Genomic DNA, 24,331 nt, shown 5'->3' on the forward strand with positions numbered 1-24,331 from the left:
TCGATCTCCGTGAATAATCATTACCAGCTAGGTGCACAAATAGCTATTTCGATCGTGATTTTCAAACGGTAAGTTGCCTTCGAAGATGTTCACTTTGTGAGGTTTTGAAATTTGTGATTGTTTGCGCATCTATAATTGCTTCATTATGTAATTTTGAATTGTGTGATTAATTTTTCAGTGTTATTTACAATGCCGCGAGCCAGAAGATCTAATCTTTCACAACGAAGCCGTAATGCAATTAGACTTCGGAATATTGTTTATCAATCCACTGAAGATGAGCAAGAAATCGCACGAGAAGAGCGCCGCGTTAATATGGCTCGACTTCGCGATTCACAAACACAAGAACAAAGAGTGGTATTACGTCAAACCGCTCAATTGGCAATGAGAAATCGTCGAGAATATCGCACAAATCAACAACGTGATAATCTTCGACGCGCAAGAAGAAATACTTCAAGTGTTGATTTGAATCGAGTAGCGTTTCAATACGATTGCACAATTGATTATGGCTCGCATGTTTTTGTTCGAATTGGCCCAATGGAGGTTGTGTGTGACCATTGCGGTGCATTGAAGTTCGATGGAGAAACGCCTGGATTGTGCTGTCTCAGTGGCAAGGTGAAATTGCCATTATTGCCTCCGCCACCTGAGCCATTGCATTCATTGCTTCGTGGCGAAACACCAGAATCACGACATTTTCTATCAAACACTCAAAGATACAACGGATGTTTCCAAATGGATTCATTTGGAGCAGACATTATTGAAGAACGCGGATTCAATCCAACATTCAAGGTAATTTCTGCTCGAGAGAATAAACGTTCATTTTCTTTTGGTGATCATAAATCAGTAATTCTCACTTCACTTTCGACTTTACAGATCCAAGGCCAAATTCACCATCGAATTGGATCATTGCAACCGCTTGAAGACGCAAATCATAAATTCATCCAAATTTACTTCATGGGCAATATGGACGAACAACTTGATCGGCGTCAAACGATCAATACGGCAATGAAAAGAGCAATTCTTCAAGATCTGCAGCAACTACTTCATGAACATCATGCATTGGTTCGGTTGTTCAAAACTGCTTTGGATTGCATACCAAGTGATGACTACAAAGTTGTGATCAGAGCGGATAAACGACCCGCTGGAACACACGAACGCCAATTTAACGCTCCAACAATAGATGAAGTCGCAATTGCGATTATCGGTGAAAACTTGGAAACGCGCGATATTGTACTTACACGTCGCGACACTGGACAACTGCAAAGAATATACGAAACACACCGTTCATACGATGCATTGCAATACCCGCTGATGTTTTGGCAAGGAGACGATGGATATCACTTTAATATCAAGATGATAAATCCATTGAACGGTGAGTATCGATTTCATAATTTTCATTTCAACATGACAATAATTTCACTAATTTCAATGATTTCATTTCAAGATGATAAATCCATTGAACGGTGAGTATCGATATCATAATTTTCATTTCAACATGACAATAATTTCACTAATTTCACTGATTTCATTTCAGGTGTGGAAACCAAGAAGGTGAGCTCGATGAATTATTACGCATATCGTTTGATGATTCGTCAAAATGCTGACAACTATTTGCTGCGATTTCGTCGATTGCTTCAGCAATATTGCGTCGACATGTACGTCAAAATCGAGACGGAGCGCCTCACTTTCATTTGGTTGAACCAAGCCAAACTGCGTTCGGAGGAGTATATTCATTTACGCGATGCAATCAGCACCGAAGGAGATGCAGCTAATGTTGGTCGATTGACTATTCTACCAGCGACGTACATTGGCAGCCCACGTCATATGCATGAATATGCGCAAGATGCAATGACATATGTTCGTCATTACGGTCGTCCAGACCTATTTATCACCTTTACATGCAATCGGAAATGGATAGAAATTGTTCAACTACTGCTCCCCGGACAAACATCAAGTGATCGGCACGGCGTGTCTTCAAACAAAAAATCCTGTCGCTGATTAACTACATTGTTAAGCATCGCGTCTTTGGGGATACTCGATGCTGGATGTACTCAATTGAATGGCAAAAACGAGGCTTGCCGCATGCACACATTCTTATTTGGTTAGTCGAAAGAATTCGACCAGACCAAATAGATGACATCATATGTGCCGAGATTCCTGATCCCGAAACCGATCCAGACCTGCATGATGTTGTAATTACTAACATGATTCACGGACCGTGTAGCGCCATCAACCCCCAATCACCGTGCATGGTCGACGGCAATTGTTCAAAGCGTTATCCACGAAATTTGACGGCGGAGACTATCACTGCCAACGATGGTTATCCACTGTATCGGCGTCGATTACCCGATGATAACGGTAGAACTATCACAACGAAAGTGAAAGGAAACGATATCGTGGTCGACAACACTTGGATTGTTCCATATTCACCACTTCTTTCCAAAACATTCAAGGCGCATTGCAACGTGGAGTATTGCAATTCAGTGAAGTCCATTAAATACATCTGCAAATATGTCACCAAAGGCAGCGATATGGCGGTTTTTGGCGTTCAAACTCCCAATACCAACGATGAAATCACGCACTATCAAGTTGGTCGATATGTGAGCTGCAATGAAGCGATTTGGCGTATTTTCTCATTCCCTATTCATGAACGTCATCCCACTGTTGTACATTTGGCGGTGCATCTGGAGAATGGTCAACAAGTTTATTTCAACACATCGAATGTTGCTCAACGTGCTGAAACACCTCCAGCGACAACATTGACCAGTTTCTTTTCGATTTGCCAAAGCGATCCGTTTGCACGAACGTTGCTCTACTCTGAGATGCCACGTTATTACACTTGGAACGCTTCATCGAAGAAATTTCAGCGTCGGAAGCAAGGCGATGCAGTTCCTGATCATCCGGATGTGCGTTCTACTGATGCTCTTGGTCGCATTTACACAGTTCATCCGAAGAATGACGAATGCTTCTACTTGCGGTTGTTGCTGGTGAATGTTCGTGGGCCAACATCATTTGAATCACTTCGAACAGTCAACGGTGTAGTGTGCCCAACATTTCGTGCTGCATGTCAACAGCTTAATTAACTTGAAAACGATACTCATTGGGACATGACAATCGCTGAAGCAATTGTTTCTGCATCTCCAAGTCAGATACGCACATTATTTGCTATCATTATTTCGACATGCTTCCCATCGAATCCACCTGAACTGTGGAACAAGTACAAGGATGACATGTCAGAAGACATTTTACACCGAATTTGTGTCAGTTCAGGGAATCCCGATCTCGAAGTGAATGAGGAGATTCATAACCAGGCTTTGCTTTTGATCGAAGACATGTGTTACCTCATATGCGGCCGTTTGTTAGTCAAGTTAGGCATGCCAACGCCACATCATAGAATGAACGACGCTTTCAATCGAGAATTGGAACGTGAACGTGAATATGATCGAGATGCATTGAACCAATCAGTTCGAACGAATGTACCACTGTTGAACCCCCAACAGAAGGAAGTCTACGATACGTTAATGAAGGCAATTGATGATGGAAATGGTGGCTTATTTTTCCTCGATGCACCCGGTGGAACTGGGAAGACATTCCTCATGTAATTGATTTTGGCCACTGTTCGTGCGAGATCCGAAATTGCTGTAGCAGTTGCTTCTTCTGGGATAGCGGCCACGTTGCTAGAAGGATGCCGAACGGCTCATTCAGCGTTGAAATTGCCGTTAAACCTTCAAACGACTGAAAAACCGACATGCAACATTGCGAAACACTCAGCAATGGCCAAAGTTTTGGTAGCAAGTAAAATCATCACCTGGGATGAATGCACAATGGCGCATAAACGCGCGTTGGAAGCACTCGACCAAACTATGAAAGATCTGCGCAATGACTTGAGATGTTTTGAATTCTACTATCTGGCAATTTCCGCCAAACACTACCAGTCATTCCAAGATCGACCGCTGCCGATGAAATAAACGCTTGCCTCAAATCATCGACTCTGTGGTGCTATATGAAGAAACTTCAGCTGACGATAAACATGCGAGTTGCATTGCTAAACGATCCATCTGCCGAAGATTTCTCCAAACAATTGCTGACTATCGGTAACGGCCGTGTTCCTGTCGACGAATCAAACGGATTGATTTCTTTTGCGCAGAATTTTTGCAATTTCGTCTCAACGAAGGATGACCTCATCGACAAAGTGTTCCCGAACATCATTGCTAACCATAAAAATCACAATTGGTTGAGTGAACGAGCAATTCTTGCGGCAAAGAACAAAGATGTGGATCACTTAAACTTCACAATTCAAAATCAAATCGTTGGTCCACTGCATTACTTTAAATCTATCGACAGTGTAACAAACGAAGACGAAGCAACCAACTATCCGACTGAATTTTTAAACTCATTGGAACTGCCTGGCTTGCCACCGCATAATTTACAACTGAAAGTTGGTTCGGTAATCATCATGCTTCGAAATCTGAACCAACCAAAACTATGTAACGGAACGCGTTTGGTGGTGAGAAATCTTATGGGCAATGTGATTTACGCGACGATAATCAAAGGAATGTTCAAAGGTGAGGAAGTTCTCATTCCGAGAATTCCGATGATCCCAACCGATATGCCATTCGAGTTTAAACGAATTCAATTTCCGATTCGTCTTGCATTCGCCATGACGATCAACAAATCACAAGGCCAATCCTTGAGTGTCTGTGGCCTGAATTTAGAAAATGAATGTTTCTCTCACGGTCAATTGTACGTAGCATGTTCACGTGTCGGCAAACCATCCGCTTTGTTCGTTCTCGCACCTGACAACAAAACAAAAAATGTTGTATATCACAAGGTGCTTCAATGAAGGGAATCGACTTGAGTGCAACCCATCCAGCAAATAGTTTAACAGAAACAGTGCAACAATGCTACGCGAATCATTTCGATTCGCTTCAATAAAGCAAATGCCTTGCTGCCACGTGAATAACATTCATTTCAATGTAAGTAATTAAAAAACTTTTCATTTTGATTTGATTTTTACACATTTATTGAACTCAATTCATTTTGAGTATTTATTTTAACTTACTAAAAAACTGAATTTAATTCAGCTAATAAGTTAACACAAAATTTATTGTTTCTGAGGCGGTACGAAGTTCGCCGGGTCAGCTAGTCTAATATATAAAAAAGAGTATTTGTTTGTGGGTTTGTTTGTTTGTTTGTTTGTTCGTTTTGAATGCACTGCCATACCGTTCATCCGATTGCGATAAAACTTTGTCAACTTATTGCTTGCACTTTCGCAAAGAGTATAGGCTATACTAATATATAAAAATGAATGTCTGTCTGTCTGTATGTCTGTCTGTCTGTGTGTCTGTCCCGTATGCGTTCCTATACCATTCATCCGATTGCGATGAAATTTTGGTAAGTGGTTGTATGCATACCCATGAAGGTTTCTGAATTAGAAAAATCATCATCTTCTTCTTCTTCTTCATTCCATTTTCTTTTATTCGTATGGTTCCTATACCATTCATCCGATTGCGATGAAATTTTGGAAAGTGGTTGTATGCACACTCATGAAGGTTTCTAAATTAGAAAAATCATTATTTTCTTCTTCTTCTTCATTCTATCTTCTTTTATTCGTATTGTTCCTATACCATTCATTCGATTGCGATGAAACTTTCATCGGTTGTTGTGGTAACACCCGTAAAGGTTTCTGAATTAGTACAACCATCTTCTTCTTTTTCTTCATTCTATCTTCTTTTATTCGTATGGTTCCTATATCATTCATCCGATTGCTATGAAACCTTCATAAGTTGTTGTGGTAACACCCGTAAAGGTTTCTGAATTAGTACAACTATCTTCTTCTTTTTCTTCATTATATCTTCTTTTATTCGTATGGTCCCTATATCATTCATCCGATTCCGATCGTCAGTGGTTGTGCCAACACCCGCGAAGGTTTCTGAATTTGTACAACCATCTTCTTCTTCTTCTTATTATATATGTATTCTTTTATTCGTATGGTTCCTATATCATTCATCCGATTGCGATGAAACCTTCATCAGTTTTTGTGGTAACACCCGTAAAGGTTTCTGAATTAGTACAACCATCTTCTTCTTCTTCTTCTTCTTCTTCTTCATTATTTCTTCTTTTATTCGTATGGTCCCTATATCATTCATCCGATTGCGATGAAACTTTCGTCAGTGGTTGTGCCAACACCCGCAAAGGTTTATGAATTTGTACAAACATTTTCTTCGTCTTCTTCATTATATCTTCTTTTATTCGTATGGTTCCTATACCATTCATCCGATTGCGATGAAACCTTCGTCAGTTGTTGTGATAACACCCGCAAAGGTTTCTGAATTAGTATGACCATCTTCTTCTTCTATTCTATATTCTTCTATTTGTATGAGTTCCTATTCCATTCATCCGATTGCGATGAAACCTTTATCAGTTTTTGTGGTAACACCCGTAAAGGTTTCTGAATTAGTACAACCGTCTTCTTCTTCTTCATTATTTCTTCTTTTATTTGTATGGTCCCTATATCATTCATCCGATTGCGATGAAACTTTCGTCAGTAATTGTGCCAACACCCGCGAAGGTTTCTGAATTAGTACAACCATCTTTTTCTTATATTCTATCTTCTTCTATTCGTATGCATTCCTATACCATTCATCTGATTGCAATGAAATTTTGATCAAGTGTTGTGCTCACGCCCGCAAAGGTTAATGAATTGATAAAACTATTTTCTTCATCTTTTTCTTCAATTCTATCTTCTTCTATTCGTGTGCGTTCTTATACTATTCATCCGATTGCGATGACATTTTGACCAGTTGTTGTGCGTACGCCCGCAAAGGTTTTTGAATTAGTACAACCATCTTCTTCTTCTTCTATTCGTATGCGTTCCTATACCATTCATCCGATTGCAATGAAATTTTGATCAAGTATTGTGCTCACGCCCGCCAAGGTTTCTGAATTGAGGCAACCATTTCTTCTTCTTTTTCATCTATTCTATCTTCTTCTATTCGTATGCGTTCTTATACCATTCATCTGATTGCGATGAAATTTTTGTAAGTTGTTGTGCGCACACCTGCAAAGGTTTCTAAATTAGTATTATATAAAATACAAAGTTCGTTTAATCCAATTTTGGTTTGTTAGTGCATATGAATAACATTAATAACGTTTGCGTATTTTGATTCGATTTTAATTTAGTGTTCTTTTGTTTGACCTTTACTCCTATTAGAATTATTTTCATATTGATATATTGTATTACACAGATATTTTAATATTAAAAAAATAATTACCTCTTATTATTTTTTAAATATCTAAGATAAATATAACCACGAAGCGACCCTGTGCGAAGCCGGGTACTTCAGCTAGTCTTCTATAATATACAATAATCTATATTTGTTTGTTTGTTTGTTCGTATTTTATGCGCTGCCAAACCGTTCATCCGATTGCGATAAAGCTTTGTCAACTTATTGCTTGCACTTGCGCGTAGAGTATAGGCTATAACTTATATATAAAAAATTAAAGGCTGTCTGTCTGTCTTTTTGTCTGTCCCATATGCGTTCCTATACCATTCATCCGATTGCAATGACATTTTGATAAGTGGTTGTATGTACGGCTCCTATACCATTCATCCGATGGCGATGAAACCTTCGTCAGTTGTTGTGGTAATACCCGCAAATGTTTCTGAATTAGTACAACCATCTTCTTCTTCTTCTTTTTCTTCATTATATCTTCTTTTATTTGTATAGTCCCTATACCATTAATCCGATTGCGACAAAACTTTCGTTAGTGGTTGTTGACATGTTGACTTCTTCTTCTTCGTCATTATATATACTTTTATTCGGATGCGTTTCTATACCATTCATTCGATTGGGATGAAACTTTTGTCAGTTGTTGTGAGCACACCTGCAAAGGTTTTTGTAGTATTATATAAAATACAAAGTTTGTTGTTTGTTTGTTCCATCAAATAAAATTTTTTTTTTACTACATAATAATAATATTAATACCGTTTGCATATTTTGGATTCGATTTTAATTTAGTGGTCTTTTGTTTGACCTTTACTCCTATAAGAATTATTTTCATATTGCCATATTGTATTACACAGATATTTTAATATTAAAAAAATAATTACCTCTTATTATTTTTTTAAATATCTAAGATAAATATAACCACGAAACGACCCTGTGCGAAGCCGGGTACTTTAGCTAGTTTGTTATAAAATTTAATTAAATATATTATGACTAATTTAATCACGCGGATGAGGGAAATTTATAAAGCTAACGAAGAATGCTCATGTTAAACGTTGCCAGTGGCAGCTCAAAAATGTACATATCGGTTAAGGATTTAATCCTTTACGAAGTGCAGCATGCTAGAAGTGTCATGAGATGAAAATGTTTTCACACTTTCTAGGAAAAGCATGTTTTTTGCTTACTTAATTCTAACGCTACCGCGAATAACAAACGGGTTTAATAATCTTCTGCATTATGGACTCATGTTACGCTTATAAGAATTTTATTTGTGACAGTTTACTTAAAAAGTCTTTTTAATTATTTTTCCAAACATGATTAATTAAAAGTCATATTATTTTATTTAGAATGTATTTAATTACTACAGTTTCACCCTTCACCCTTTACCCTCATACCACGCTCTTTGATCCCTTGCCAGAGACCCTGCGCATCTTTTGGTACACGATCAACGATGCATATGCAACGTTTAAGTTCAAATATCTCGAAAAGAGGATCGACGTTACCCATGTGGTTGGGCCAATTATGGTCGCTTTTTCCCACCTACCTCAAATCCTGAGATATTGTTGCAAGTCAGGTCGACCAGCAGTTATAGATCATCAGTCGACTGAGATTAAATAAGTTCAGATACATTCAGTAACCTGAAGACAGTAGACGCGCCTAAGCTTCTTAAAGCTAAGCCGTCGTTTAATGATTAATTAATTCGATTATACAGACTGATTCAGAAGTTATTCGTAACGACGGCTGGGTCAGCTTGATATAGTGTGACTGTCGTCCAAATGATACTTCTGAATACCTGGAAAACCGTGATACTGGCTCTTGTCATTCATTAAAAGTATACCGTCAAGTGCCGCACAGCGGGTAACCCAACAAACAAAACCGCGCGAGTAATTGCAATTAGACTACGGAGCCAGCCTCAACAGCAAAAAGGTTAACATACCCCTCCTCACAGTATCTACATCCACCATGATAATTATTCCGTTATAAAATTACAGTCCACTATGAAAAGCGCAACCACCATGTTTTTAACATTATTATCTGAAACCTGTCCATGCGTATTGTATTGAAAATTGTATAGAGAGAGGTCACAGTTATTTTTATATAATAAAGTAGATTAATAAAATTCAATTGATAGGACCATTTACGCAGATCCACAATAGTGGAATAAGTATTCCAAATATTTGATAGTTACAATAATAGATAAACAAAAAAAAGTATTATTAAATCAGATAGTTCACAATATCACCGAGAATGAGATTAAAATTAGTCCAAAAGCATAGTCGCTATAATTATGTTGTAAATCATCAGATAATGAGTAGGAATATAAATTTTGAGGAACAATAATATAATAACCAAAACAGATTTATCAAATTATTATATTTAATGATAAATCGCTTTTGACCTACGTAATTCTTTTCAACCAGATAAAAAAATTACACAGGTTCAATCATACAATATTATATATAATATTCTATCCATATTCATCGCGTAATATGCAGTGGATAAGTGAACTTATCTCTGATTCATGTGCCATGGGATTAAATTCATTAGCCGTTCAAACTAGCTAAATATTCTTTTTATTTCTCCGTAAATACTCTACGGGTTGAACAAATGACTATTTTATACGAGGCACTAGTATCTGGATACCGGTATACGGGAAACACGTGTGTCTCGTGTGAAACGGCTCTTAGACTTGAGTAGGTATTACTTAGGTATTATCTATTACCTAATTAACTATTATTATTATTATTATTTAGGTATTACCTATATGTAAATAATATAATTTTCTAAGGATCTTATATACACAAATATATCACAATATTATAATCTATCATTAATATTGTTTATTATAAGACAAGCATTTTTAATATAAAAATAATACAAATAATATAAAAAGTATAGCATTTAAATAAATAGCAATATGTAATTTAGTTTTTTTAAATGCTCGTGACACATACTAGTATTGTGACTATTTTTGAGTCTGTAAAGTAAGGCAAACTGGATGAAAAATAATTTGTATTAACCATAAATACAAAATTCCGTTACAATGCACCAAAAATATACGTAATGATACCATAATATTTCATGTTAAAACTACTACCTAAAGCTACTTATATAGTTTTATATAGTTTCGTTTTATTTCTATAATTATTTAAGTTATTGGTACACACCAGTTCCACAAGTTTATATAGAAATAAATTGAATTATTTTATGTTTTAACTCTAACAAAAAAGTTGAATTTTTAAGTTAGTTCATTTTACCACCGAGCTCTAAATTTATATAAATATATCATTGTAATACAATCCTTTGTGCATGTCCATTTTAAGGGTACATGTACCGTTTACACGTTTCAATAAACAATGCATGATATTAATTGTTAATTGATAAATCAATCCTAATGGAAGTAGTGATAAATATGTATGTGGTAGTAGGCAGAGTATATGCATAATGTCACAAACACTCGCAATATATCCAGTGGTGGGGCGTGGAATTGATAAAATTGTTATGCGGCCTACGCTACATAGCTGTGGTGGAAACTCCCGACAGATGCGACCTTTCCCACAAACCTTTTAATTCCGAATCAATTTCGCATTTATCTGTATCGAGTTATGGCAAGCCGCGGTGGTGGTACTGACGATTCGAAAATCTATTTACAGAAAGGTTAAGTATGCAAAATTTAACAATTAATATAAATATGAATAATAAAAAATATAAAAAAAATAATTTACTATGTAGTGTGTTGAGCAACATGCTATTTATTACATCCAAATATTTATTTTTATTGTCTTTAAAATTTGCTTAGTGAAGAGGTTTCTTTTAACGTAAAATGGATGTTAGCCATTTGCTCAACTAACACATGTACCCAATAGTTTGGGGATTCAAACACATACTACAAACAACGCGAATATCCCAGATACGGACTATTTGGATATCGCTACAGTCAAGTACAGTAGAAAGCAAAAGTCGATTTTGCGATACGTATATCAATCGATTGCTGAAACCTATACCTGCATAATGAATTACTGGGAATGCAAAAAATGATACCCCATTTAAAAGAAATAAAATCCACTATTGAATTTATTAGAAAAAGCAGTAGGATAACTTAAACAACCCACTGTCAATAATGGTGTAAAAAATCCTTTAATTGTCATCGTATTATAAACCGCAGAAAAAACAAAATAAATATTATATAGTTAACCGGTTCATTTGTATGACACTAACATTAAAGTTCAATTATCTCGAAACTAGTATTTTTGACGTATCCCACTATTGCTTTTAGGTATACTTATATAAATATTACTAAAACTAGCTGCCTTGTATCACTTCCTATGGTAGCAAATATGGTGTGTAAGACTTGGTAGTGACAAATAATATTGGCGTAAGCAGTGATAATTTATTATTTTGGTTTTAATACCCCAAACAAGTGATATAACTATATTATTATATTCTAATTTGTAAGTAAGTTAATCAAATGTATACCAAATCTACAGAATGCAATGCGTATATCCACAGTGTGTAATGCGAATGACAGAAAATACTATTTTTTTATTTGTTTTCTAAAATCTTGTTGTTTTAAGAAATATATTCTAGAATCTAGACAATAATAAAATTATAAAAATATCTTTAGAAACAATAAAATTGAATAAAATATGTCTTGATTTATTATCAACATTGTTTCCTTCTCCCTCGTGGTCTAGTCACTACTAGAGATTCCAATCCCGGGATCCCGAGCTATTTTCGATACCTATGAATCCCGGGATTGATAAACATAATCCCGGGATTTCGGGATTGATTTTTTTATCAATTTGTATGGAAAATAAAATAAAAGCGAACATATAACGGAAATAATACTTTTAATAAAAAATAACTACATTATAAATAAACTGAGTTTGAATGAAGTTTGATTTATACCCATGTGTAGGTAGCCGATTCATTTTATTTTTTCACATAAATTATTAAAAATGAGAAAGATTGGAAAAAAACAATGCTTCGCACTTTTAACAAAGTAATTCCACCATGATATCATACGTTTTACGGCAATTTCATATTTGGCTGACTAATTAGATTTATGAAGCGGAAAGGCCATAAGTACGCCATGATTATTTGCTTTACTATTTTAAATCTCGCTAATCCATTCATTATGTCTTTACTATCAGAAACAGCAATCTCATATTAAATTCACATTATTATTTATATAACAATATTATTTACTCCATTAAACTTGTGTATTTCCGAGATTGAACGTATACAATATTAACAATAAATTTCTTAAATAGAATGAATTATACTAGATTTATTTTTGGTCGATTTTATCAGTGTTATTTGTAAATATAAAAATTTTATATAAACAATGGAAAAAATGCCAATCCCGGGACCAGTCCCGGGATCCCGGGATTGTCAAATTGTAATCCCGAAATCCCGGGATCAGAATTTTGGCTCGGGATTGGATTCCCTAGTCACTACTGCATCGGGCGATGGCATTTTATCCGGCATCTACAGGTTCAATCTTCGGCGAGGTCATAATACATTTATGTGGCTTTCTCAAAGCTTGGATTGTTTCAAGTTTACTACTACACTACTGTCATTGAGCCTCACGGTCTGTTTTTTGTATTAAAATATTTTAATAAAATATAAATATATTTCATGAGAATAAAAATAGAAGATGATTTTGTAATTTCATAATGCACAATATGAATGCAGATATAAAATTTGATCACAATTTGTATTTATATTTGTACAAGTATTGTAATATGTGACATTGTAGACAAGGTTAGAATTTTATTGATATTACATCATATTTTAAAGCAGAAAGTTTTCTATAGTTATTTATTGAATATTTTTTCAAACTGGAAACCTATTAAAAATACTAGATCTGACGAATAAAAACGCTAAGTTGGCAACGCTGGTTAGATGTATTTCAATTTGCGAACAGTGATATGCAGTATTCTTTGCTAAAGTATTTATGTACTTATTAAAAAATACTTAAAATATACCATTGATCCTTTTTGTATACAGTTATTCGATTTGGAGTGGGCTTCATATACACCACAGCGTTAATTCGATAACACTGCAAAACGGCCATTAGTATTCCATGCACTTTTCATTTATTTACCGGTTTCAATTGTAAACTAATATGATATAACGTTTTGATAAAACTACTTGTATCGTATTTATTATACAATCGATGCGATGTAAAAATAAAACATTAGGTCGCCAATAAAAATATGTACTTTTTAAAAACCTCCCAGAAAATTGGACCACGTGGGATTCGAACTCAAATCATTCACTGTCTGCGTGAGTGCTGAATCATAATGTTGGATAAGATTTTTTCTAAAATATTTTATAGTAGGTATATTTCAGAGATTTTTTTTAAATAATGCGTCAGCTATACCCGTTTTCAGAAATAGAGACCATCAGTTGTTTATTCTTCCAAGGTGCAGAACCAACCTGCCACTGGTAATGCCAATTGGGAGGGCGATAACTATGTTCAACAAAATTGCTTCGGGTGTTGATATATTCCACCTACGTAAGAATGAGTTTAGGTGGATGTTGTTTTATAAATTCTTAAGATAGTATCTGCTTAACTCATCCGGTGTACCTACTTCTTTGTACCTATCTAATTTATCTACTGATATATCTATTTTTTTTATGTAATACTGTTATATTTATATATCTTTGTTTCTAAATGTCATGTTGTGAACGTCTTAAACTTATAATTTGTAATGTCCACAATATGTTAAAAAAAAAAATGAAATAAATTGAATAATAATATAAAAGCCTTAAAATTTTGAAGCTTATGTAGACAAAAATTGAATCAACAGAAGGGTACTTGATGAAATTTCAATTCATATAATAAGTGATTTAAGTTTGGTTCTATTCAATTTAGGTAAATGCACATTGGCAACTAATACAGTTAAATCTCGCTTACATAATAAATTTATTCAATAATATAAAGTAAAAATCTTATTACCTACTAAGTAATGAATCAAATATAAAAACAAATTTTGATATTTGAAGTGTTTGTAAAAATCCCAAAGATATCATATTAGGTATATTATACTTACTCACTATTAACACATTAAGCTAGCGAAGTAAATTGTCATTGTTCCTAAATGATATACCAAACAATGTTTTTAAAATTAGGTAAAGAGAAATGTCACTAAATACCTATACCTACCTACTAAAGAAAAAAAAATAAAAAAAAGTGGTAATGTATATTCCATAATCGGTAAACTAAATGCTTTTAAGGCGACACCAAAGTGTCAGGGCTTAAGAAAGTATGATTATTATAACGAATAGAATAATGAACGACATTAAGATGCGTTTTAAATGTAAATCAATCGTAAACACTTCATCCTGCTTTTTATTAAAATAAATATACCTACACCAAATTTAGGAACGTATATTTTTATGGACTATTTATTTTATAATTATATTTGTTTGTGCCAATTATGATCCTAATCCGTTACCTGACCTGATTCAATATCCCTTACCTAAGTATCATAATTATTATCGCCATCCAGGCACTGTAATACCAGGCACGTTAATAAATAAATGACAGTAAAGTTAGTTACATTACTAATTCGGTCATCTCAACACCTGTAAAGTCGTCGATACTAGTACTTATGAATTGACCGTAAACCGTTGTGTGTACAGGGTGACTCATCCATCCAGTATTCATTTGACCTCCATCGTACCGTGATTTGATACAATATGACCAATGCCACGTTAACAACACAATGTGACTCATCCATCGCGTATCTTTTCGCCCTTCGTTGCGCTAAATCTGATATGGTTTGAGCAAACGTCGCGCTTAACATTCATCCCAAAACACAATTAGTGTAACCATAAGTGTGATAATCCACCGTCAGTTTACTAGTATGTGAGTGCGCGAACACGGAATCAGCTCTAGCGCGCCAGCCAACTTAACATCAAAAGTTAGTGCCTGGATTGAATTTTTATGTAACCGCCCTCCTCCAACATTCAGAATCCACCCAATTACAGTCCACTGAAAAGCGCCGCTAATATTATTAAAAAACGGTATCTGAACCAATTGGGACGAGAACTGTAAATCATATTAATCAGCTGAGCTTTTTACTGTTAAAAATATAGATGCACTCGCTAATCAAGGTAAAATTTTATATGTATAAATTAATAACTTAGGTATGTGTTATTTCAAATTACAATATTGTTTGATGTTTTTTTACTTTTTATTTTAGAAATATTCCATATTTGGAATTTTGAATTATAACAATAGGAATAATAATATGAACAATTATTATTAATTGTTTTTGAAACATCAAAACCATTAAAATAAAATTAATGCCAGGCTGTATTTATTTGTGTATCTCAAAAACATACAAAATAATGGAAAAGATATAGCTTTAACTTAATCCTCAAAATTCACCGCATAGATCGTCGAATCTGGGTTTAAGCCTCATTCGGTAATAATAATATGTTGCTGAAGTTATTCTAAATTATGTATATTTAATAAAAAATCCCACATTCTTGAATATGAGTATTCTTCTTTTTGTCTGGATTACACCACAGAGGATTGTAATCCGGATGAATTTGCCGTCGGGCCGTCTTCTCCACGGCTTCGCTCCCCACGTCTTGGCATTCAAGGCATGTGTCAGTAAAAAATCTATAGCATTCTTGATTTACTCCATCCCTCTTTCTTGTTCTGACCCTCAACCAAGTCAAATATTGTTTATTATTATTGAACAAAAAAATATTGTCGGAATTGGGTAGAACTAATTTTTTTTTCGGCATGTTTAGTTGTAAATATATTTTGATTTTTATCACTGCCCTATACCAATAAAACCTTGGAAAATCAGATAGTAATCGTTAAGCCGTAAAATTTATATTACTGAAACTTCCAAAAGTAAACAATAACCAGCCGCGGTGTAGAATTTTCATGGCATTTTATGGCGCCTTCATAAAATAATAACGATCATATTATTTTACAAAACACCATTCAACATGAGCTAATTTTAAATCAATGAATACTAAATTTTACAATAACATCAAGTTTCTGGAATAACGATGATACTCGAGATTAAAGATTACTTTATAAAATGGAAATACTTGAAAATACTTTGTTTATAAATTTTCTATCTAATACCTAACACCTAATACCTACATATAAAATTATATCTAATATATAAAGATTGATATTTGTTTGTGTGTTTGTTTGTTTGTTTGTTTGTTCGTATTTAATGCGCAGCCATACCGTTCATCCGATTGCGATAAAACTTTGTAAACTTATTGCTTGCACTTGCGGGAAGAGTATAGGCTATACTGATATATAAAAATGAATGTCTGTCTGTCTGTCTGTCTGTGTGTCTGTCCCGTATGCGTTCCTATACCATTCATCCGATTGCGATGAAGTTTTGGTAAGTGGTTATATGCACACCCATGAAGGTTTCTGAATTAGAAAAATTATCATCTTCTTCTTCTCCTTCATTCTATTTTTTTTATTCGTATGGTTCCTATACCATTCACCTGATTGCAATTAAATTTTGGCAAGTGGTTGTATGCACACTCATGAAGGTTTCTAAATTAGAAAAATTATCATTTTCTTCTTCTTCTTCATTCTATCTTCTTTTATTCGTATGGTCCCTATACCATTCATCCGATTGCGATGAAACCTTCGTCAGTTGTTGTGTTAACACCCGCAAAGGTTTCTGAAATAGTACAACAATCTTCTTCTTCTTCTTCTTCTATTCTATATTCTTCTATTCGTATGCGTTCCTATTCCATTCATCCGATTGCAATAAAATTTTCGTCAGTAATTGTGCCAACACCCGCGAAGGTTTCTGAATTAGTACAACCACCTTCTTTTTCTTCTTCTTCTTCTTCATTCTATCTTCTTTTATTCGTATGGTCCCTATACCATTCATCCGATTGCGATGAAACCTTCGTCAGTTGTTGTGGAAACACCCGCAATGATTTTTGAATTAGTACAATTATCTTCTTCTTCTTCTTCTTCTTCTATTCTATATTCTTCTATTCGTATGCGTTTCTATTCCATTCATCCGATTGCAATAAAATTTTTGTCATTAATTGTGCCAACACCCGCGAAGGTTTCTGAATTAGTACAACCATCTTCTTCTTCTAATCTATCTTCTTCTATTCGTATGCGTTCCTATACCATTCATCCGATTGCAATGAAATTTTGATCAAGCCTTGTGCTCAAGCCGCAAAGGTTTTTAAATGGATACAACTATTTTCTTTTTCTTCTATTCTATTTTCTTTTATTTGTATGCGTTCTTTTACCATTCATCCGATTGCGATGAAAATTTGACCAGTTGTTGTAAACACGCCCGCAAAGGGTTCTGAATTAGTACAACCATCTTCTTCTTCTAATCTATCTTCTTCTATTCGTATGCGTTCCTATACCATTCATCCGATTGCAATGAAATTTTGATCAAGCCTTGTGCTCAAGCCGCAAAGGTTTTTAAATGGATACAACTATTTTCTTTTTCTTCTATTCTATTTTCTTTTATTTGTATGCGTTCTTTTACCATTCATCCGATTGCGATGAAAACTTGACCAGTTGTTGTAAACACGCCCGCAAAGGGTTCTGAATTAGTACAACCATCTTCTTCTTATTCTATTCGTATGCGTTCCTATACCATTCATCCGATTGCAATGAAACTTTGGTGAGTTGTCGTGCGCACGCCTGCGAAGGTTTCTAAATTAGTACAACCATCGTCTTCTTCTTCTATTTTAATGCGTACCTACACCATTCATCCGATTGCAATTGTTGTGTTCACGCCCGCAAAGGTTTCTGAATTGATACAACCATTTCTTCTTCTTTTTCTTCTATTCTATATTCTTCTATTCGTATGCGTTCTTATACCATTCATCCAATTGCGATGAAATTTTGACCAGTTGTTGTGCGCAAGCTTGCAAAGGTTTCTGAATTAGTACAACCATCTTCTTCTTCTTCTATTCGTATGCGTTCCTATACCATTCATCCGATTGCAATGAAACTTTGGTGAGTTGTCGTGCGCATGCCCACAAGATTCCTAAATTAGAAAATCATCTTCTACTTCTATTCGTATGCGTTCCTATACCATTCATCCGATTGCAATGAAATTTTGATCAAATGTTGTGCCTTTGCCCGCAAAGGTTTCTGAATTAGTACAACCCTCTTTTTCTTCTTCTATTTGTATGCGTTCTTTTGCCATTCATCCGATTGTGATGAAATTTTGACCAGTTATTGTGCGCACGCCCGCGAAGGTTTTTGAATTAGTACAACCATCTTCTTCTTATTCTATTCGTATGCGTTCCTATACCATTAATCCGATTGCAATGAAACTTTGGTGAGTTGTCATGCGCATGCCCATGAAGATTTTTGAATTAGAAAATCATCTTCTTCTACTATTCGTATGCGTTCCTATACCATTCATCCGATTGCGATGAAACTTTTGTCAGTTGTTGTGCGCACACCTGCGAAGGTTTCTTAATTGTTATTATATAAAATACAAAGTTTGTTTGTTCCATCTAATTTTGATTTATTTTTTTACTACATATTAATAACATTAATAACGTTTTCATATTTTGGATTCGATTTTAATTTAGTGTTCTTATGTTTGACCTTTACTCCTATTAGAATTATTTTCATATTGCCATATTGTATTACACAGATATTTTAAAATTAAAAAAATAATTACCTCTTATTATTTTACAAATATCTAAGATAAATATAACCACGAAGCGTCCCTGTGCGAAGCCGGGTACTTCAGCTAATAATATATAAAATACAAATTATCTTTGTTTGTTCCTTCCCATCTAAATTATTTTCCACAGATTTAGACAAAGTGTACATATTTTATATTTTAATTTGGCGCTCTTTTGTTTGATTATTTACCTATTATTATTTTTCTATCCAGATATTGTTATTTTGATATTAAATTTTTTTGTTAGTATTATTTTAATAAGTAAGATAAAATATATATCGATTAACGAAGTGACCTCGTATGGAGATGGGTACTTCAACTAGTACTTACTATCTAAATTTATCAATTACTGTCTATTTGTATCATCATCAGCCTGAATCTATTCACTGCTGGATGAAGGCATACTTAGAAATTTAAATAAACGGTACAAAGCTAGGTACTAATTCTTTGAAAATAAAATATTTTAAAATTTGGGGGCGGTCCAGTTTTCCAAACATGGATTATTAATATGTTCTTCAAAAAAACTGAATTTGTGTATGCATATTATGTAATTATACTACATAACATAAACGTTTTCATTTACGTTTATTTTAACGAAAGTGCAACCGAAGCGATTGCTAAATTATTTAAATATCATAAGAGAAACTTAATTAATAGACCGTTCCTTTTATTTATAGTTCAAATTCTTTGGTAAATATCGATTACTGAAACGAAATCGTAATACAACACAATTACTTCACTTTTCTATGGACAATAAAATCACACAAAAAATGTTCTAGAAGAACGCAATACGCGGCTAGATATACATTATATGTACATATTTATGTCATGTCACTCTGATTTTGAATGATGACCAGCAGTCACCCGACCCAAGGATTGAAAAATGGGAAGGTCCCCCAACCAAACGTGTATTCAGATAAAACAATCGGGACGGAAAAATGGGGTGCTGTGTGTTTTTGACTTAAATGTTGGCTTGGTCAGCCCAAACCTAAAATGCAGATCTAGTAAAAAAAAGTAGTTTGAAATAATAAATCGTTGTTAAAGTTGGTTTTCAGGTAATTGTGTTGAATGAATATAAATTAGCAACCTACGCAAAACTTTTTTTAAATTATTATAATCTCTTTTTAGGCCACATGTGTGAAATATATTTTTGTGAAAAAGCATTTTTATTTTTTACTTGCAAAGAAAATCAAATTTGAGAATATTTTTGTTTTTTTTATAGAGAATTGTTTTTAATACGATTCTTACATTCTATGTATACCTATATGTAGTTTACTTTTAGGATGTTTTTTTTGCTTAGATAGAACCTATGAAAGGATTAACTGTAAACCGAGCTGTGATGCTGTCCTCACTTTTAACATTTATGATCAGTATAGACTGGAAAATCATCATGCATAAAATTACGCTTCAAAAATTATCCAAATTTACTTTGAAAATCAGTTGTACAATAAATTACTTCAATGATTAGGCTCATTTTTGGCTTAATGGGTTTGTTAGACCAAATCAGAGTCCCTGAAGTCCCCGTTATATCAAAATAATTACAAGATAAAAAGAACTTTTTATATAGAACGTTTTTAAATTTTCTGTTGAACCATATAAACTTAACTTGACTAGCTTAAACGATCAAAAAAATTTGTACTTGACATGTCATATTGATTTCCATAGTAACGCACGCATATATTAATAATTTAGTTGCTAGGACCCCAGACCCCTAGAAACCAATAATGGTGTCGAAATAACTTTTCATACAAACCAGAATTAGTTGAAAATGAAATCAATTCTACTTAATGATGGCTAAAAGTATTTAAAAATGCATTGGCATCGTCTTCTGATATATTATAAAAGTTTCAAATGTCTAGCTAGTCGGGAAGTTAGTTAAAAATTGATTGCAAGATTTTTACCGGACAAATAAGAATAAGAGCTAACGTTGTAAAATGCACCGTTTGGTACAGTTTACATGATGGTGGCATCATCAGACCTTTATTCTTAAAAATCAGGCCAAAGTTTGCATTACATATAAAGATTGTTACCAGACCATGATATTTTTTTATAATATGGGTAACATTATTCCGGAGACTTAAACTGTATCACCAACTGCATACCGCGGGAGTGAGAAAAAGAGAATATGTGAATCACTGAGATTAAAACTGTAGCGTAGTGCCTCTTTACCGTCGCACGTTAAACTATGTATAAAGTAGAAGAGTAATTTTATGACAAGTTTCTAAAAGAAAACCCAAAATTTTTACGACGTAAGGAAAATTGTATATTTCTTTGTAATGATGAAAAGTCAGTGTACTCGTGTTGAAAAATGAATTCAATTCTACTTAAAGATGGCTAAAAGTATTAAAAGAATGCATTGGCATCGTGTTCTGATATTTTCTAAAAGTTTCAAATATCTAGCTAGTCGGGAAGTTAGTTAAAAATAGATTGCAAGATTTGTACTGAATAAAGAACCTCACGAGAATACGAGCTAAGAAAAACGTGGTAATAAAACTAAAACAATTTTAGAACTTTAAAAACTGTACGAGTGATCGCTTGTAGGACAATTACTTTTATTATGATTATCTTTTATATAGATTATATTATGTAAGTATTTTATTATTTTTAAATAATCATATACGTAATATTATAATATAGTATCTAACTGTACCACTGACCAAAGCGGGCTGAGCGAGCCGAGAATTATTACGAGATGTATATGTGCCTGGAATGTTCGCAATGGCAGGCGACAGTCAATGCGCCTAGTCGATGTTGGTGCTGACTCCAGCGAGCTGACATTGCTTATTTGCTTCTGTCATGGGAGCATAACAGATGGGGCTCCATATCGCTCGGTATTACGACCGAAACATGCCATCAAACTCACTGAGTTTTGTAGATTACACGAAAATATAATATTATGTTTAAAACATTAAACAAATTATGCGTTACTAGCTTTAAATTATGTGGATGAATGATAATAACATACCCCACCACTGGCGATATTATTAAAGACAACGGATATTTCTTTTTAAATATTATTTACTTCGATCAACCACCTATAAAATGCTATAATCGTTAATATTTTCTATATAATGTGACGGTTTTAAATGTTATTTTCATTTTTTCATATTTAACTTTTGAGTTTTAAGAATTATTGACATCTCCGCCGAATTTTAGTAATACATTGGTATGACCACGTTACAAATACTTGAGTTTGTGAACGGAAACTGCTGTGGTTGGGACATGTTCCCGGATGTCGCCAGACAGCGCGACACTCCGTGTCTTTGTGGCACAATTTCAAGGCTCCCGTTATCGTGGCCGACCCCTTTCCCCCGCCCCTCATCCTGAATCGGTGCTATATATACGTGTTGCAGGTCTGACATGGATAAAGGCACGAGGCGTGAAGATTTACCAAGGTACCAACGCTCACGTATTCGTATGAAACATTGACCCTTAATCTAAGAGAAATCAAAAAAATGACGAGTGGCGCAACGTGGCATGGAAAGGTGCATGTTGGTCAAAATGCGGAAAGATCACAAAATAAACAAATATAGTAGGAAGCATTTACAACTTACTTTTAAAAGTATTCTGGATGTAGTAAGAGAACTAAATGTCCACAGCGATACCCTAAAACTCGCTGAATGGATGAACGTATAAAGTTTCGTGGATGTAGGTGCATGGCGGCAAATAACTAAAGATCGACAAGAGTGTATTGAACTAAGAAGACCTTCATTCAGCAGACCCTGGTTGATGATGATGATATAAAAAATGATTTGGTATTATGGTAATCTAATTGATATATTGAATTTGTTGTTTCTTATGTTACATTATATAAATTAGCAAGTTGAATTAATATTTGAGTTAAGTTAAACTAACGAAACACTTTTTAGAACCATAAGAATATTTAGAATCTTTTCACAGTTAAGGTTAAGTTTTGGTTAAGTGGAAAATAAGACAGAAGTCGAGTTAGAAGAAGATGGTATATGTGAACATAATGCATAAGAAAATGAACAGGAATAATAGCTACTATACTGTTTTAAGGCGTTCAGAGAGGAGAAGTAGTCAAAAAAGATATTAACTGGCATTTAACTGCTAATGACAGAACGGGAACCAAAAAAACAGAAACGTCTACGGTGTAAGTTTAAATTTGAATTATAGTGAATTATAAAATGAAGAGAAATAATAATATAATAACACCCTTTTCAACTAGGTAACAGTTTTGTCAATAATTTGAGTCAATATTGGCTAAACATTCCCAAAGAAATTCTCAAAAAAAAAATATCTATAAAACTTCATTTTTACAAAAAGTGGTTTTCCATATTTTTTTCAAGAAGAACCTTCCATGTGAAAAAAGGAGAGAAGTCTGTATTCAGACGAAGCGTTTTCCAAAAAAGCCATCCCGCGTGATGATAAATAATCAAACAGTGAGAATTTATGATGCGAGAAAATGTCGAACGCATTACGTAAATTGTTTTCTGGATAAGGTCTGACAATCTACATACTAGTGTGTCATGTCAACGGGTCCTATTTTGATGTGATGAAAAAAACACGAGAAATATTATGTAAAACATTATCGAGTTTGTTATATGTATTTTGAGTTGCGTGGGTGCATTATAAAAGTGGGTAACAAAATGTGTTGGTTAATAATACGTACGCTTTGAAGACGAGATATATTTTACATAGTAGATTTTACCAGCAGTTATGTTTATTAGCTTGTATTCTCGTTTGTCCCGTCCAGATTTTTTCTTGTTTGTCCAAGATTTTTAACTAACTTCCCGACTAGCTAGACATTTGAAACTTTCAAAATATATCAGAACACGACGGGAATGCATTTTTAAATACTTTTAGCTATCTTTAAGCAGAATTTGAATTCATTTTCAGTTAATTCTGTTTTGTATGTTTCAGAAAAAGATCGTTAAAAGTAATATTTACTACTCACTATTATTGGTTGCTTAGTGGGTCCTTGCAACTAAATTATTAACATATACGTGCGTTAATATGGAAATCAATATGAAAAGTCAAAATGACATTTCAGTATTCTATATTTATTAATACATAGAATTGTCAAGTTTATATGACTCAACAGAAAATTTAAAACGTGGTATATAAAAAGTTCTTTGTGTCTTGTAATTATTTTAAAATCTAAATTAAATGTAAAGTTGTGACCACATAAATATATTTTATTATACGTAATATTATATATTTTTTTCTAAATGAGCAGGTTAAAAGCAAAATGGTTTTTGTCCATCACTTATGACAATGAGATATGCGCATTAAAATAATGATATATTTCTGAGAGATATTTAGGTATATTTTAAGTTATATTAAATGGAGATGGTTTACCATTGATTAGATTAAAATAAATTAGTCTAATTTAAACATTTCAGAGACTGGCGGTTATCAATTTAAAAAATGGATAGAAGCTTTTAACCTACTCAAATA

At 33.9% G+C, this 24,331-nt stretch overlaps 1 protein-coding gene across 1 annotated transcript; it reads left to right on the forward strand.

The window, feature by feature from the left end:
• The first annotated feature begins 312 nt into the window (after positions 1-312).
• On the forward strand, positions 313-1,552 carry LOC147075638 (uncharacterized). The gene is made up of 3 exons (XM_085942356.1): positions 313-786; positions 871-1,113; positions 1,532-1,552. Exons 1-3 carry the CDS (start codon positions 313-315, stop codon positions 1,550-1,552), a joined length of 738 nt encoding a protein of 245 aa, XP_085798482.1.
• The last annotated feature ends 22,779 nt before the right edge of the window (positions 1,553-24,331 follow it).

The sequence above is a fragment of the Rhyacophila brunnea genome, unplaced genomic scaffold (genome assembly GCF_057557595.1).
Source record: "Rhyacophila brunnea isolate RB1 unplaced genomic scaffold, BYU_Rbru_1.0 scaffold_14, whole genome shotgun sequence".
NCBI classification, from domain to species: Eukaryota; Metazoa; Arthropoda; class Insecta; order Trichoptera; family Rhyacophilidae; genus Rhyacophila; species Rhyacophila brunnea.